Source organism: Chelonia mydas, chromosome 4, assembly GCF_015237465.2.
Source record: "Chelonia mydas isolate rCheMyd1 chromosome 4, rCheMyd1.pri.v2, whole genome shotgun sequence".
NCBI classification, from domain to species: domain Eukaryota; kingdom Metazoa; phylum Chordata; order Testudines; family Cheloniidae; genus Chelonia; species Chelonia mydas.
The window spans coordinates 110,592,619-110,609,810 of NC_057852.1; the positions used below are offsets into that span (position 1 = coordinate 110,592,619).

Genomic DNA, 17,192 nt, shown 5'->3' on the forward strand with positions numbered 1-17,192 from the left:
GGTAGAGATAGATAGAAAGTTATGCCAATCACTATCCTGAAGCAACATATGCTGCTGTCCACAAGTGCCTAGATAATACCCGAAATTTAATACAAATCTTTTCTTGGGTTGTCATACAATGAAACTCAGCAAAAACCGTTACTGTAACTGGAGCTACAAAATAGATTAAACATAAGGCTAATAAATAATAACCTACAGTATTAAAGCCACATCTCCAAGAGCTTCTCAACTCCATGGGCAAACTATGCAAATAAAGTGAATTTAAAGTGTTGACAGCTGCAGGCTACAAACTTTTTAGAATCCTTACCAAAACATCCTCATGTTTGGCACAGTCTGTAAGGCATCTGCAGAGCTGAAGGATGGTAGGTGCTAACTGAAGGTTATCTGGATGAATAGTTCCATTCCTTCCAAAGCTTGGATGTTTTCTTTGTGTAACCTTTACTTTGAGTTTCCAGACTAATATTTGTGTTTTACTGAGTTCCTTAATATTCTGAGGGCAGGGTCTCTACATATGTAATAAACATTTTCTCCAAAAGTTTAATTTGAAATTAATAAAATACTGTGTTTTTTGGAGGTAACACATTAAAAGACTGAATTTAATTAGGTCAATCTCTAGAGATGGTAAGAAAGGGCAGGCTCCCCATCCTAGAGAACCCTTTATAAATATTTTGTTTCTTTCCCTGTCTTTTTATCCTTGGTGGAAAGTAGGTCCTACAAAGGACACATTTGTCATCTCACTTATCCTATTTGTTCTTCCTTTACTGTTTCCTTTTTATTTCATTTGATTTTACAACTTACCTGCTGCCTCTGTACTGGGAGACATGTGGGGAAAGAATTTAAAATGGAACAATGTGAATGTGTAAAAGAAGGCCTGGATCCACAAAGGTACTTAGGTGCCTACACCCCAGATTTAGGCACCAGTGTATTCCACAAAACCTCTGCTTGTCTGTCACCTAACCCTGTAGACACCTAAACTTACTCAGCACCTAAGTTTTTGTAATAAGAGTTCCCTACACACCTAAGGTTCTGCTTCTGGGCATGCACATTCCAGCCTCATGATAGGCACCCAGATACCTATCTCCCACATAAGCCCCAGAATGATTGAACCATGGGAAGATAGATATTAATTAGCTTGCCTTTCTGAACCATGGGAAGATAGATATTAATTAGTGGGCCTGATCCAGTAGGTGTGCTCAGAGACTGCCTAACCTCATACAAAATAGCTGGGGGAGGAGAGAAAGGAAGACATGCTCCCTTATAACCTGTGCCCTACTGGTTAGGGTACCCGCTCAAGATGTAGCAGGCTATACGGTTCCCCCTCGCCTGATGAGGTAAAGGTATTTGAACATGGCTCAGCCACCTTGCAAGTGAATGTTCTAGTCACTGGACTACAGCGTCATTCTTTTTCTGGCCCAATTAATATTTGATTAGTTAATCATTTAATTAAAGTGGAACAACTTCACTAGGAGAGACTAAGGAAAACCTACATCAGACTATCTTTCCTGCAAGATCTCGGCAGGGAAGTTCCCTTTGTTGGCAGCAGGCAGGAGCTCTTTTGTTCTGTTATGCATCAGGGAGAAGAGAGGATCATTTAACTCAGGGCACGTCTACACTGGCAAAGTTACAGTGCCACTCAGAGAGTGCACAAGGAAAACCTCTGTTGTGTGTTCACACTAACAGCTGCCTGCTCTATAGCATGTTCACACTTGTGGCATTTGCAGTGCTATTTGGAGTGGTGCACTCTGGGCAGCTATCCCACAGAGCACCTCTTTCTCTTTTGCAACTAAGACTTGTGGGAAGGTGGAGGGGGTCGAGGGCAATCCTGGGTCCAGTCCCAATGCATTGCTTCGCATCCCAGCAACCTCTGTGTTTCCGTCTGCATTTGACGCCATCTTTCAATGGTTTGTGTACTGCGTGTCCTGCCTCTTTCAGACTGCAGGAATGGATCCCGAACTGCTGATCAGTATGCTGTTCGCTCTTACCAACACGTCACGAGTGGCAGTGGAGTTATTCCTTAAATTACAAAGGCAAGAGGAGTGCAACATTGATCTCGCCACGCGAAGTAGCTATGACCACGAGATTGCTTGTGGTATTCAGGGAGGTGCTGACCATAGTGGAATGCTGCTTTTGGTCTTGGGAAACAAGCACTCAGTGGTGGGATCACATCATGATGCACATCTGGGATGATGAGCTATGGCTGCAGAACTTTCGCATGAGGAAAGCCACATTCACGGGCCTGTGTGATGACGCAAGGACGTGAGAATGAGACCTGCCCTGTCGCTGGAGAAGCATGTGGCGATTGCATTGTGGAAGCTGGATACTCCAAACTGCTACCGATCAGTCACTAACCAGTTCGGAGTGGGAAAGTCGACTGTTGGAGTCATGTTGATGGAAGTGTGCAGGGCCATTAATCACATCCTGCTCCGAAAGCCCGTGACTCTGGGCAACGTGCGTGACATTGTGGATGGCTTTGCAGAAATGGGCTTCCCTAAGTGCGGAGGGGTGATAGATGGCACGCACATTCCAATTCTGGCACCAGACCCTACCTAGCCACCGAGTACATTAATCGCAAGGGGTATTTCTCAATGGTTCTCCAGGTGCTTGTGGATCACCGTGGGCATTTCATGGACATTAACACAGGCTGGTCCAGAAAGATGCATGATGCACGCATCTTTTGGAACGCTGGCCTGTTCAAGAAGCTGCAAGACTGTCTTCCTGGACCAGAAGATCACCATAGGGGAAGTCGAAATGCCCATTGTGATCCTGGGAGACCTCACCTACCCCTTAATGCTGTAGCTTATGAAGGCATACACGGGGCAACTTGACAGCAGTAAGGAGCGATTAAACAACAGGCTGAGCAAGTGCTGAATGACTGTTGAGTGTGCATTTGACCATTTAAAAGCCTGCTGGTGCAACCTGTATGGGAAGCTGGACATGGCCAATGACAATATTCCTATGCTTATAGCCGCGTGCTGTATGCTCCATAATATTTGTGAAGGGAAGGGTGAAAGCTTCACTCAGGGCTGGATTGCAGAGGCTCAGCACCTGGAGGCTGAGTTTGAATAGTCAGAGACCAGGGCTATTAGAGGGGCAAAGCACGGGGCCAAAAGGATCAGGGATGCCTTGAGGCAACAATTTGAAGCTGAAAGTCGCTAATATTTGTTGCTTTGCTCGGGATTGCAGTGCTTGTAATGCTAGGAGGTGACTGGTGCACATGATGCAATAAGGGAGTTTAACATAATTGGATGTTGCTTTGCAGGGTTCTTTTTGCTTTCACTTATTAGACCAACACAATTTTTTAATTAAAAGACAACAACTGGAGGAGAGAGTCAAAGAACAAAAATACATCAGCAGGGAAGGGATGGGGGAAGGGAAGGTCTCCAGAGGAGGAGGGGTCCCGGGACGGCTACAGATTTGTGTATGTCCAGGGATCATACCCAACCTTCTCCTTTGGAGTATAATGCAGCAGGTGCTGTATTTCAGCAGGGCCAAACTGCAGAGGGATGGGTATTGAGTGCAGTGGGTCGTGGGAGTCCACATTTTGCTGGACTGTGAGGAGGGAGGAGTGGAATGCTGGGGGTAGAGAGGGGAGCCAGGAGGTTGATAACAGTGTGTTGGCAGTGTGTGGGGGGGGGAGGGGGCGCACGGGAAATAGTTTTGTGACAGCGGTTGCAGGGGAGGGCGGGCACGGAGCTGCTTGGTTTGAAGAGCTAGTATTGCCTGGAGCGTGTCCGCTTTGCACTCCATAACGTTTAAGAGCCGCTCTGTGGCTTCATTCTGGCATGCCGCGTTCTCCTTTCGGTCCCTCTTCTTGCTGTGTCTTCTCTTCCTTGTCTTCAATTCCTGTTTCTCAGTGGCAGAGTGCATCAGAACATCACAGAGAAAGTCTTCCTTAGTTCTCCGTGGCCGCCTTCTAATTCTGCGCAGCCATTCTGCTGCCGATAAGGGAGACTGGCCTCCCAAGGTCATCTCTGTGAAGTTTAAATGCAACATTTTACAGAAGCAGTATTGTTTGCAACACAGACTGTACTCACACACTTGTCACTAACTGGCTGACCCAAGACAAGCACACATGAGCCACAAGACCCCCAAAACGGTGAGTAGCCACAGGGGCAGCGTGAATCACTCTTCCCAGACCCTGCTGTACACTGGGCATGTGACTCTTGGGGGGAGCCAGAACTGTAGGGGGGGCTTGATAATCATTCCTGTCCCCACACTTTCCACAGGATATGATCATTATGGAAGATATCTTGCTGCTGAGCGTGAGCAGGAAATCAAGGGAGGGTTTTCTCCAAGCCTGCAGCTTCCTCCCTGGCCCCTATGCCTGTGTGCAGCAATGGTCATCCCCCTTTCGCCCCCCCCACCCCCCCACCGTGATGGCACAGTATCGCGGGAAAGTTACCGTTAACGGGGCAAGAAACAAAGCAGCTCTGCCGAGGAACCTGCAGCAGCGGATTGACCAGGATCTCCACAAGAGTTTCCTGGAGATCTCTGAGGGTGATTTCCTTGAAGTGAGGGAGTCTATCAACAGCCTGTTCCGCCGCTCAGAATAGGCATGCGGTGGGAGACGAGCCTGCTTTCTGCAACCCTCCTGCCCCCAACAAATTGCTTCAGCAATTCCCAAAATCAGATCCACTTACCAGGCACCTCCTCTCCTGTTTGTGCTTCACCAAGATCCTACTGCTGTGGCTGGCTAGGCTCCTCCAGGGTAGAAAAGAGCTCCTGACTGCATGCATCTCTGGCCTCCGAGCCATCTTCTGCCTCTGGGTCCCCCTCCCGCTCTTTGTCCAAGATTTCCTCCTCCAGGCTCAGTCCACTCTCGACTGGCATGTGAGCCAATGAAGTATCCACAGGGGCCTTCACAGTGGAGGTGGGGTCGCCACCGAGTATCACATCCAGCTCTTTGTAGAACCGGCAGCTCGTGGGTGCAACACTGGAGCAGCGGTTTGCCTCCCACACCTTGTGGTAGGCATTCCACAGCTTCCTCACTTTGACCCTACATTGCAATGTGTACCGGTCATGGCCCCTTTCTATCATGCATTGTGAAATCTGTCCATAGGTATCATAATTCCTACGGCTGGAGCGCAGCTGGGACTAGTCAGCCTCCATTCCCCCAAATGCTGATGAGGTCCAGCAACTCAGCATTGCTCCAAGCGGGGGATTGCCTGGTGCGTGGAGCAGGCATGGCCACCTGGAAAGGTGCGCTGAAACCACTGCACCCATCACCGAGCAAACAGGAAAGGGACTTTCAAAATTCCCAAGGAATTTACGGGGTGGGGATGACAGTTGGTCACCTGAGGGCAGGGCAGTAGAGTTCAAACCGATGACCAGAGAGGTTAGAACAGGCATTGTGGGAAACCTCCTGGAGGCCAATCGCCGTGCTGTAATCGCCACGGTGTCTACACTGGCTGCACTATAGCCCCAGTGCAGAAAGTTCTACGCCTCTCATCGGGGTGGAGTTTTTTTGGAGCGCTACAGCTGCGCAGTTTCTGCACTCTAAGTGGCTTGGCAGTGTGTACACCTTGGGAGTTACAGCACAGAAAGCTGCTTTACTGCACAAAAACTTGCCAGTGTAGACGGGGCCTCAGTTTTTAAACACATCTCCAGCTAAAATTATTTCTAGCACAAATCAGCCAGCCAGCACGGACACAATCAAATCATGTTTCAGTAACATATTCCCAGGCACATACTTTTAAACAGAATCTTAATGTGAACAGAATTTGTCACAATGGGCCTGATTCTCAGCTGCTTCACATCTTGCATTGTCATTTACGCTAGTACAGAGTGAGTGCAAAGTAGGTGTAAAATACTACCAGACCAGAATAATAGTGTTTTACACCCACTTTGCACAGGTATAAGTGACTATACAACATGCAAAACAGTGGAGAATCTGAGAAGGTACTCAAAGAGCAGAGTCACAAAAATTGTAGAAAAGGGTATGTAATCATGGAGACTGAGAACACTAGGAACTTAAATTTACTGGACATTCATGCAGAGTTTTGGGGGATGTTTTAATATCTACTTACCAAAAAGAAAAGGAGTACTTGTGGCACCTTAGAGACTAACCAATTTATTTGAGCATAAGCTTTCGTGAGCTACAGCTCACTTCATTGGATGCATACTGTGGAAAGTATAGAAGATCTTTTATACACACAAAGCATGAAAAAATGGGTGTTTACCACTACAAAAGGTTGTTTTCTAAACCTTTTGTAGTGGTAAACACCCATTTTTTCATGCTTTGTGTGTATAAAAGATCTTCTATACTTTCCACAGTATGCATCCGATGAAGTGAGCTGTAGCTCACGAAAGCTTATGCTCAAATAAATTGGTTAGTCTCTAAGGTGCCACAAGTACTCCTTTTCTTTTTGCGAATACAGACTAACATGGCTGTTACTCTGAAACCTATCAACTTACCGCTATTTATAGGGTTGCACTTTTAGAAAGGAGAAATTCTAGGCCATCATATAGGAGAAGTGATAGTATTTTGTTTAATTACTCTGGCCTGAGTTTCAAATATTCTCCTCTTCATCATACAATTGCATTCAAATTGGGCAACTTCAATTAGGAAATGAATAGTATTTTTAACATATTCCCAAAAGTATTGTACTGAAACCCAAAACGTTGTGCTTTGCAAACTTAATCTTCCCAAATAATGTTCTTTTATTCCCTTCAGCAATGATGCAGTGTATATAGAAAAAGAATCTAAAACATGCCCCAGATATCTTCCCAGAAGAGGAACACTTCTGTCTTTCCAAGAGAATGCAAAAATCATTCAAACATCTAAAACATGTCCACCAGAGGTCAGTCTTGTTTCAGTTTTGGGTCAAAGTAATGTTTTTGAGGCAAAATATCAGTTTTTTATCTGCAAAAATAATAAAACAATTCTATCTTTTCAACTGTGTTCCAGGATTATGGTGAGTGTGACCTATATGTTGGGAACTAAGGGAAGCAGCCCCAGGGTCACAAGAACCTTTAATTTATTAGGCTAATAAACAGGCACATGGGGGGGGGGGGTTCTTACGCACTGTACTACAACATAAATGGGTTGTTGTGTGGTGTATTAAAAACAGATACCTGATTCTTTAAATAGAGTAGCCAAAAATTCTTGTTATCAAATTGTCAGGCCTAATGTTTTGGCCTGATACTACATTGCTAATCTCGGGAGAAGGCAATAGTAATCCTAGAGTAATAATACACAGTGGCTGTGCAATAATTACTTCTCATACCTTAAGTGACACTTTTAAAAACAAAATACAGGATGAAACCAATACTGTGCTAGGGAAGCAGTCACTTTGCAAAAATATCTATTATTACACACAAATCCTCCATGTGATTAGTACTTGCTGGGTCTTCATTTTCTAAGTAATTGACTGGAACCGCTAAAATAATGATCCTTTAAAAAGCATTAGGAATATATACTTAACAATAGAGCACCCTGAACTTTCAGGAATGGAGTGGTGTAAATATTATCCCATTAGATATCTACTCTGAAAAATTAAATTATCCATCTTTTTCCATTAAAGGAGTATGCAAAAAAAATTGCCAGTTTTCAGTGCTTTTTGGTGCACTAGTAATACAAAAGAGATATGATTGCTTTTTAATTAAACTATAGAGGTCTCTCAAAGTCAGAGTGTGGACTAAATTATTTTTGATAGTCACACATTGGCAACCCTGTTATGCTTGCTTGCATCTCAAGAAAAGTGTACATGTGAGTGTGAGGCCTTTCCACACATAGTATTCTATAGCCTAGGGAAAATCACACTGGATTTTGAGCCAGGATATTGAGTTGTAGGTTCACCTCTTCCACAGAGTGATGGTAATATTTCTGCTTGGCCTTATATTCCTACTAGGAAAGAGAACTCAGATCTCTAATATGACAACCAGAAGCCTCATCTCCTTAGCCACCATGCCTTTCAGAATAAACATGCCCCAGGAACAGATTTCATTAACAGATCTGTACTGTAACCCATTGACATAGGGTCCCAGGTGCTGTATACCTAAGCTTTGGTCCACATAGAGGCTAACAGCCTACTTCTGCTACAAGCTAGTTCTTTAGCTCAAGTAGTAGAGCTCTCTGTTCTGTATATGAAGGTGCTAATAAATCATGTTGGTAACTGTATTGGAAAAAACAGTATGCGATCATAGAATAATGGATGTAGGACTGGATGGGACCTTGAGAAGCCATCATGTAATTAAAGACTGTATCATAATGCATATTCACAAAGGGGCTGAATTAGGCAACCTTAGCTCTTGTATTTCCTGACTTTTGAGTGCTTTAAGAAGAATTGGAACCTTTAGATATACCACATAGACCCGGGGTGGGCAAACTATGGCCCGCAGGCCACATCCAGCCCATCAGACCATTTAATTCATCCCTCAGCTCCCGCCAGGGAGTGGGGTCGGGGGCTTGCCTAAGTAGTACGCGGAGGCGTGGCCAAGCAGCTCTGCGCGCGGCCCCGTCTACAGGCATCACCCCATCCACAGGCACCGCCCCCACAGCTCCCATTGGCCGTGGTTCCTGGCCAGTGGGAGCTGCAGGGGTGGCACCTACGGACGGAGCAGCGCACAGAGCTGCCTGGCCACGCCTCGGAGCTGGAGGTGGGACATGCTTCCGAGAGTTGCTTGCAGTAAGCACCGCTCGGAGCCTGTGCCCCGATCCTCTGCCCCATCCCTGATCCCCCTCTTCCCCTCCGAACCCATGGGTCCCAACCCAGAACACCCTCCTGCACTCCAAAACACTCATCCCCGACCCCACCCCAGAGCCTGCACCCCCAGCTGGAGCCCTCACACCCCTCCCCCATACCCCAAGACCCAGACCTGCTCCCCCTCCCTCCCTCTGAATGCCTCGGTTCCAGCCTGGAGCCCTATCCTACAGCCCAAACCCCTCATCCCCAGCCCCACCCCAGAGCCCTCACTCCCCCCCGCACCCGAATCCAGACCCCCCTCCTGAACCCTGAACTCCTCATTTCTGGCCCCACCCCAGAGCCTGCACCCCCAGCTGTAGCCCTCATCTCCTCCCGCATCCCTACCCCCAATTTCGTGAGCATTCATGGCCCACCATACAATTTCCATACCCCGAAGTGACCTTCAGGCTAAAAAGCTTGCCCATCCCTGACATAGATCTCTGCCACTTGAGCTGATGGAGTAACTGATAGCAGTAACATCAGTCTGTAGAAGAGGTAAACCTACAACTCAGTCAGTAATTTCCCTTAGACTGTAGACTATTTTGTGGGGGGAAAGGCCTCACACTCACATGTATGTGTGGACCATCCCTACTAGGTCACATCAGTGGTTTTCACATGTATTTGCAGACACCAAAGTAATGGTGAGATTCAGGAATCTTGGGTTCCATTCCACGCTCTGGAGAGAAGTGTATTCTAATTGCCACTCATTTATCTCCCATTCCCAAGTGTGACCCCTTCTGCTACATTCCCTCCACCTTGTTCCTGTTCTGTCTCTTCTCCCACCGCATCACCTCATCCCAGGCCCATTGTCCTCACTTAGCCAGCCCCAGACTCCACTTCTCAGGTTACTCATCCCAGTCCCAGCCACCTTTCCCAGCAAGTCCTAGTTTTCCTCTCCAGTCTCTTCAGCCAAACCCCAGCCTCCTGACCCAGCCAATCCCAGTTCCTCCTTCCCAGCTCCTCAGCCAATCTGTTTCTCTCCAACACCCATCTGGCCACCAGTCATTGCTCCTGCACCACCACCACCATTCCCCCCACTGGCTCCCAGTCTCTTTTCTCAGGCTCCTCACCCAATTTCAGTTTTCTCTCCCCTATCTGCACTGCCCTTTGTCCCAATCTCACCTTTCCCACGCTCTTTGCCCCATTTTTTTGCCTACCCAGTTCCAGTTCTTCCTTCACACCCCAGGTCCTTGTCAGAGCTACCCATCCTCCTCTCCACTACTTCCCAATCCTAATCTCCTTGCCCAGCAAGTCCCGGTCTTCTCTGCACCCCCACACTCTTTGTCCAACCTCCCATGATCCCAGTCTCTTTGCAGAACTGATCCCTGTCTTCCCCGCATTTTCCAGCCCCAGTTTCTCTCCCTTGTCCCAGCCTCCAGTCCCTCAGTGGTTCCTTGTCCCAGTCAACACCTTTTCTCTGCACCCCCACTCGAGCTGTTATCACCTCTGTATTCAGGACAGACACTCTCCTTCTCCACACTGCCTGGGTGCCAGTAGGGAAGTCAATGAGAGCACAGTGAAGACAGGTCTTCCTGCTCTCAGTTCCAGGGCCTAGCTTCACCATGGCCCAGAGTACCGGCATGCTATAATTGCAAGGAAAGTCCTGCTGAGCCCTGAGCTCGAGCATGCTCAGTTACTATTTGGGGATGGCACATCAGTTCTGTCACATATACAAGCTATGAGGGTGTAGAAGCCCACATTAGATTTAGGTGAACTATGGTTTTAAATGGAATGGGAATATTCCAAGAACAATGAGATCAGGAGAAAGAAGAGTTGTGGTGTTAAACTTGTAGTGACTCTTTGAAATACCAGTGTTATCTTACTTAAGATTTGGGGTGAATTAATAGAAATAAAACATGGTTAACTGGGCACCAGGGACAGCAAATAATTGACTATATCAGAAACTGCTTCATCTGACCTTAGCTAAGGTCCAATAATTGGCAATGACATTACTTGTTTATTAAAGAGTATAAAAAATAAACTCTCAATGGGTGCATCTTAGATTTTTCAAAGGCTTGTAACTTGCCCAAATTTGGGCGGATTGCCACAGGAATAGCCAAAGGCACATCCCTAATACAAAGGCTGCCCCTTGCCAAATTTCAAGTCTCTACTCCAGAGCATGAGGGAATTAGAACTTCTCAAAGAAACAGTTGTTAGAATTTTTTTAACATGAAAAAAATAATGTATTTTCCCCTAACCTTGGTCTTAGAAAACTCCTATCATTTTGACTGAAACTTTAAAAAAAAATCCAGACTGAGGCCAATTCCAGGCATGGAAAATTTCATCCCAAATGGTTAAAGTTTGACAGTTATGAAAAACTGTCATACCAGTGTGATATTTATAGCCAGTACTCTCTACCAGAAAGACACAGGAGGAGCAGAATGTGGGGCCAGCAGCTCCTCCGGCATGGCCGTACCACTCCAGCCCCTCTCCCAGCCCTGTCCTCCAGCGGAGCTGCTGTACAGACCCCAGACAGGAGATGCAACTGCGTGGAAGGGCTGGGGGCAGGGCTTAGGGTGGTACAGCCATGCTGGTCTGCTCCTTCTGTGTCTTTCCAGTACAGAGTACCGGCTATAAATATCATTCTGGTATGGCGTACTGTACTGTACCGCCATACTTCCACCACTGGTCAGGGTGTATCTAGTGGACTATGGTGCCTCTTATCTGTAGGTCACCAATCTGAATCCAGCAAAACACTGTAAAGATTGAAGTTGTTCCTATCCGATCTAATACATGTTTTGTGTCCTCTATATGAGATTAGTTTGGTTGGCCTCAGTTCTAGCTCCCACATGACAAATTTACCACCACAGTTTGCACTAAGTGGCAGACTCAGCAGAAAAGCCAAGAATTGTACAGACTGTGGAGACACTGAACTATCTTTGTTACCCCTTGTGGATTGGATAGAACCATGCTGGCAGGCAGGACAGCATATGGCAAGCTTGCCATAGCACTACCCTGTACATAAACAGCAAACTTCATTTACCAGAGCTGTTAAACTGGTAACTTTCACTGAAACTGAATCACACACAATTATAATGGAAGTTTATGGTTATATGCCAATATGTAAATTAGCTAATTAGATAACTGGAATGAAATGTCACTCATGGAGCTGCGCAAAGCTTGGTAGCTATATCCTTAGGGGAAAGCAGAGGTTAGGGCACAGGTGAAGCGAATGGCAGCACAGTTTCTGAGGAAGTCATGCTGCCAAGAGGAGCAGGTCAGGGAGACATGCTAACTAGATACCATTAACTTGGGTTTGTATAGAGACTGGGAGTGGCTGGGTCATTACACATATTGAATCTATTTCCCTAAAGTTAAGTATCCTCACACCTTCTTGTCAACTGTCTAAATGGGCCATCTTGGTTATCACTACAAAAGTTTTTTTCTCCTGCTGATAATAGCTCATTTTAACTAATTAGCCTCTCACAGTTTGTATGGTAACTTCCAACTTATCTGTAAGTATATATATATATATATATATATATATCTATCTTCTTACTATATGTTCCATTCTATGCATCCGATGAAGTGGGCTGTAGCCCACAAAAGCTTATGCTCTAATAAATTTGTTAGTCTCTAAGGTGCCACAAGTACTCCTGTTCTTTTTGCTCCCTACTGATACTCTGGAATCCATCTGTTCAGATCCTTTGTTCCCTTCGGCTCAGCTGGGTCTGCAGTATTTGAAGACTGCAACACCTGTCCCCTATCGACAGGTCCAGATTTCTCCTACCAAGAGAAACGTTCCTCAAACTTGGTGACTTTACTTAGTTTCACAGAGCTTTCAGGTCACTTTTCCCCTCCAGAGGGCTTTTCTGTAGGATGGAAATATTAGGCTCTGAATTTTTTATTCTCCAAAAAGGTATTTTGGTGACAAAGTGAATTTAAATAAAGATCAGATATGACAACGATTACTTACTTGGATTGCAGTAGTACCCAAAGATCCCAGCAGGGATAGAGGAGGAAGATACAGTCCCTGATCTGAGGAGTTTGCAGTCCATTTTATTGATAATTTAATTAAGATGATATAAAATATTTCAGGAACAAAAGTGACTAGCCTAACTGCTCTTCAGGTTTTCAATAGTATTGGACTAAAAAACTGTAAAACAATCTGGTCTAGCATTTCAATCAAATTTTGCCCTCAGAGACACAAGCACAAATTCCGCTACCTTTAATGGGATTGGCACCCATGTAAATTGATGAAAGAATTGGGCTTCATGTTTATAGTCCTGTCTAAAAAGCTCTCAAAACACTTCACAGTACATAAATTATACAAGACCATAAACACACACACATTAATGTAAGTGTTGCGGAGCGAATATCCTTTTTCCTAACTGTTGAATTAGGTGTGTAAAGCATTCATGTCTTTCATTAGCAGTTATTCCTAGAACATATAAAAGAAGAAGATCTTTGTGTGGGGGGTTTTAGAACAGAGGTGGGTTGCTGGATTTAAGTTTCCGTTGAGCTGATGGGACAGGTCAGGCAGGAGGGTTTGATGCTTATGGATCAAACCATTAGTTAATTTATATTGATATTTGTTTGAATAATATGAAGGGCTTAGAATGTGATATACATGTTTTAAAAGCCTGAATAAAAGTTTCAATCCTTATGAAGCTTTTAGCCAGAACAACAAAACTTGGCTAGTTTAAGATGGCAAGTATTTTATAATAATTTTACCAGTGTTTGCCAATCCTGATAGTATTGATTTAGAGCATCTTAGAAAGATTTATTTCTATTGACTCACCAGTTATGGAGGAGTGTTTCTGACCTCTGAGTCACTCGTATAGAATAAATGGGCAACATGACAAAGTGCTGTTATGTTAGCAAAACAGCTTGTCACTGCTATGTTATTGTTGTACAAGAATTCCAGATAAGGACTAGGTAGGTTTACTTATTCTGCATGCAGGTGTTGTTCTGAACCCTTCATTTTTTTGTAGAGGGAGGAAAAAACATTTCAAAAACGTTTTGGAAGGGGAGGCCATATTTGATGCTCTCCCTCCCCTAGAAGTAGCCAGGACTCACGGGCCCAATCCAAAGCCCACTTAAATCAATGGAAAGACCCCTGTTGACGTCAGTGAAATTTGGATCAGAACCTATATGCAGAAAACAAAATATGTACTGGTTAGGGTTGCCAACTTTGGCTGGATGAATTCCTGTCATGAATCACATGACATTATCTTTAATTAAAGATTAACCTTTAATTTCTGGAGACTACAGGACAATCTGAGAGGGTTGGCAACCCTAGTACTGTTACAGATGTACTATATATACTGTACAAGTTTAACACAAATGCCTGAGTTTTATTTGAACTGAAGCCTGATTACACAATATGGGCTCAGTCCTACACTATTGAAGCAAAAGGAAGATCACCTCTAACATAAAGGATGGGCTAACAGTTTTCCAATTAGAAACTTTGAGCAATGATTTGCTAGGCTACAATACATTTTTCTAAATTAGGCTTCTTGCAACAACCAACATCAGTGTGCATAATTTTAAGAAACAATACTGTTGTTATTTTGAAGTGTAACAGAATAAATGTTGAACTTTGTTTAGTTGAAATTTATTTCTAAAATAAATGTGTGGAAAAAAAGTCATATGCTTATCTAACATTCTTAAATATTGGTAGAGCACGGGCACCATGGGCCCATATAAATCGCCACCTATGCTCCTGGGGATCTCTGTCTTCTCCCTGCTTTTTCACTTACCTGGGGCTGCCTTTCCCCCTTCTCTTCACTCACACTCCTCCCATTTCTAATCCCCCGGGTGAGGTCTCCCCTTCCCCACCACCCATGGCTCCTGGTGTCTCCCCCATCATCCCCAGGGGAGTGAAGCGGTTGAGACTGTTGCAGGGGGAAGGAACAGCACAGCGTCCCCTGAAGGCAGCCACAGCCACCTGGGAGATGATGGAGTCCCTGATGACCAGGGGCCTGCTGCCTCCCCATTTGGAATCTTTTGCACTGGCTGCAGTTAAAAGGATGCTCCAAAGCCTGGGGTCTGGAGTGTCTTTCCCTGTTTGCCTTTTCATCCTTCTCTCTTTCCTTCTCCTTGCATTTCTTCTGACCTTCTCTCCATTTTTCTTCTTCCTTCCCTCTCCCCACCTCCTTTTTTTAAACACTTCCCATTGCTTTTGTAGCATCATCTCCTTACCTTATTTTTACTCCTCACCAGCCTTGTCCTCCTGTCCCCATCTCAATCATTTCCCCTTCCCGGCACCTTTTGTGCCACTCTGTCTTTCTTTCACACCCTTCTTTCCCCTGCCTCTTCTGCAGTCTCTTTTGGACTCAGAAGCCTAAACCCCCTGCATAGGAGCCAGGGCTGCAGATGGAGAGAAAAGGACCTGGAACCTAGGCACTGTGCCTCCCCTGCAACCGTCCAGCGTGTAAAGAGTTTCTGCACTTGATGCACCAAAGGAAAACTGATCAATTCCGCGTAATAAGCAGAGCGATTGCCAGGATCCTTCCTACCCAAACTTGCTCAGCGCTCCCCCTACATGCTCCCTGGCTGGAAGGGGCTGCTCCATCCCACGTGGGAGTAGAGGAGCAAAGTGAAACTAACAAGATTCTTGAAGTACTTTGCTTTGCTGATGCACCATGGAGATGAGCCGTACAACAGAGCCTTCAACAAGGTGCCAAAGGCACCCGCCTGAGCCCCCTGCCCTCGCCAAGCAAGTGGTACGATTTAGTCTGCAGACCTCCTCTGTAATCTATCTCCGGCAATATCTGTGCTGCTGGCTGTATGGCTGGCTCAGCGTCGCCTCTGGGGAATTTGTAGCATCCAGCCATTGGCATCTTCTCGTGGCGGAAGCTCAACCATTTGGAGAGAAAGAATAATAATATTAATAATAAAAAAATCCTGAGCAGGAGGAGCACATGTTGTCTGCCTCCCCGCCCGGGTGTTTTGCTGAAGCATAGAAAGGAGGGGGGCAACTGCTCCGGCTGCCCTGTTTAGGGGCTGAAGTTCCTAGTGCTACTGGACTGTGTGTGTGCAACACACGGGGAAAGGGAGGGGGGGAGTGGTGCCAGGATTGCCGTACCGTACTTAGAGCAAACACCCCCACACACATCTACGTCTGGTTTTAGAGCGAGATTAAAATATTTCATGTCTGATGGCCTCTGGCATAAACAAGATTCATCAGCCCGGGACTTGCAATGAAGCTAAAGCCGCTCACTGCAGCTCGACAGAGGAATGCAGCCAGGAACTCCACCTGAAAATGTGCAAGAAGATTGCCCAGCTCACCAAGGTAAATCTTGCTGTTCGTTCAGCGCCTTTCGGGCGAGGGGGCCGGGGCTGGAGCGGGAGGGAGGGGTGGCTGGCTGCTTGGAAATGTCCTCTCGTGATGATCCCCCCCCTCAAAGAGGAGAGGAAGGAGTTTTAGCTGATCTCATAAGGAAACACCTGGGGGATCTATGTGCAGAAACTTCATTTCAAAACGCCTTCCCTCAGGGTGCTACAGATCAACCTCAATAGATTGCTTGTTGCCTCTGCGGCTAACGCTCAAGTCGCGGCGCACAGCATGCCCTGATTATAGCAGCGGAGAGAGCTGTAACTCTCTGAAGTTACGTCAGGTAGATGGGAGGATATTATCCGGCTTTTATCTTAAGTCCTAAGGATCAGAGTTCGTTTGCCTTTTACTGGTTCGGAAGTAATATTGCCCACAAGTCTAAGAACTTTGCTGTGTGGAATGCAATACTGCTCATAGCATATGGTGCATAGCTACCGGCTTCAGGTATGTTTGCGAAAATAAAAAATAGATTTCATTACCTTAGCAAAGGATCGTAGGTACTGGGGGTCAGATTGGACTAAACTACCTCACTGGGCTCTTCCATATCTCAAGCGAGCCTGTCAGTTAATCCTGAGTTGCACAGGTAAATCAGTGGCTTAGCCTGGCCACTTCCTACAGCATGTAAAAGTTTTAAAAAGTCTCAAACCCTGTGGCAGTAGTAACTGTCCTTCAAACTATTTGTACACTGCACCTGTGTCAATGAAAGAAAAAAAACCACCCTCATTCCAGCCCAGGTTTATGTGCTCGATTTCTACGTATTGTGCAAGCTCAACACAATCTATGGAGACATGACTGCACATGGTCCATTAATCTATCTAATAACCTCCACTCCCTTCATTATTAATTAATACAGTACTAACTCCAGTTTAAATTGCCACCTATATAAATATGAACATAAAACAGTAGGAAATCATGAAAATATAAATATTCACTGGGCAGGGATACTGTATTGTGCTACTTGTGACTTCTTCAGTCATCCCTAAATAATGACAAATATGGAGTGTGTGTTGTATGTATGCTGTCCACACAGATATACACCAGTGTTTTGTATTTGTGCATGTGTATAGCAATGGTTATTTCTACTTATTTTATATACACACATGAATGCACATTTTTGCACATGAATGCACATTTTGATCCTATAGTAAACTTAAACTACTTGTGCACATATCTGTAGCATTGCATTACTTGGGAGGTATTCAGACACAACTGGGATGAGGCCCATATAA

General features: G+C 45.4%; 1 protein-coding gene across 3 annotated transcripts in view; it reads left to right on the forward strand.

Annotated features, from left to right (window-relative positions):
* Window positions 1-15,227: 15,227 nt before the first annotated feature.
* FAM184B (family with sequence similarity 184 member B) overlaps window positions 15,228-17,192 on the forward strand; it is a 92,033-nt gene continuing 90,068 nt past the window's right edge. For 2 of the 3 annotated variants that reach the window (XM_037898016.2, XM_043544611.1), the window contains exon 1: window positions 15,229-15,921. In XM_037898016.2, coding sequence (XP_037753944.1) covers window positions 15,787-15,921 — 135 coding nt within the window. In that variant the 5' untranslated portion in view covers window positions 15,229-15,786. Of the gene's footprint in view, window positions 15,922-17,192 lie in introns of all 3 variants that reach the window. The other variant, XM_037898015.2, reaches the window with a different exon arrangement.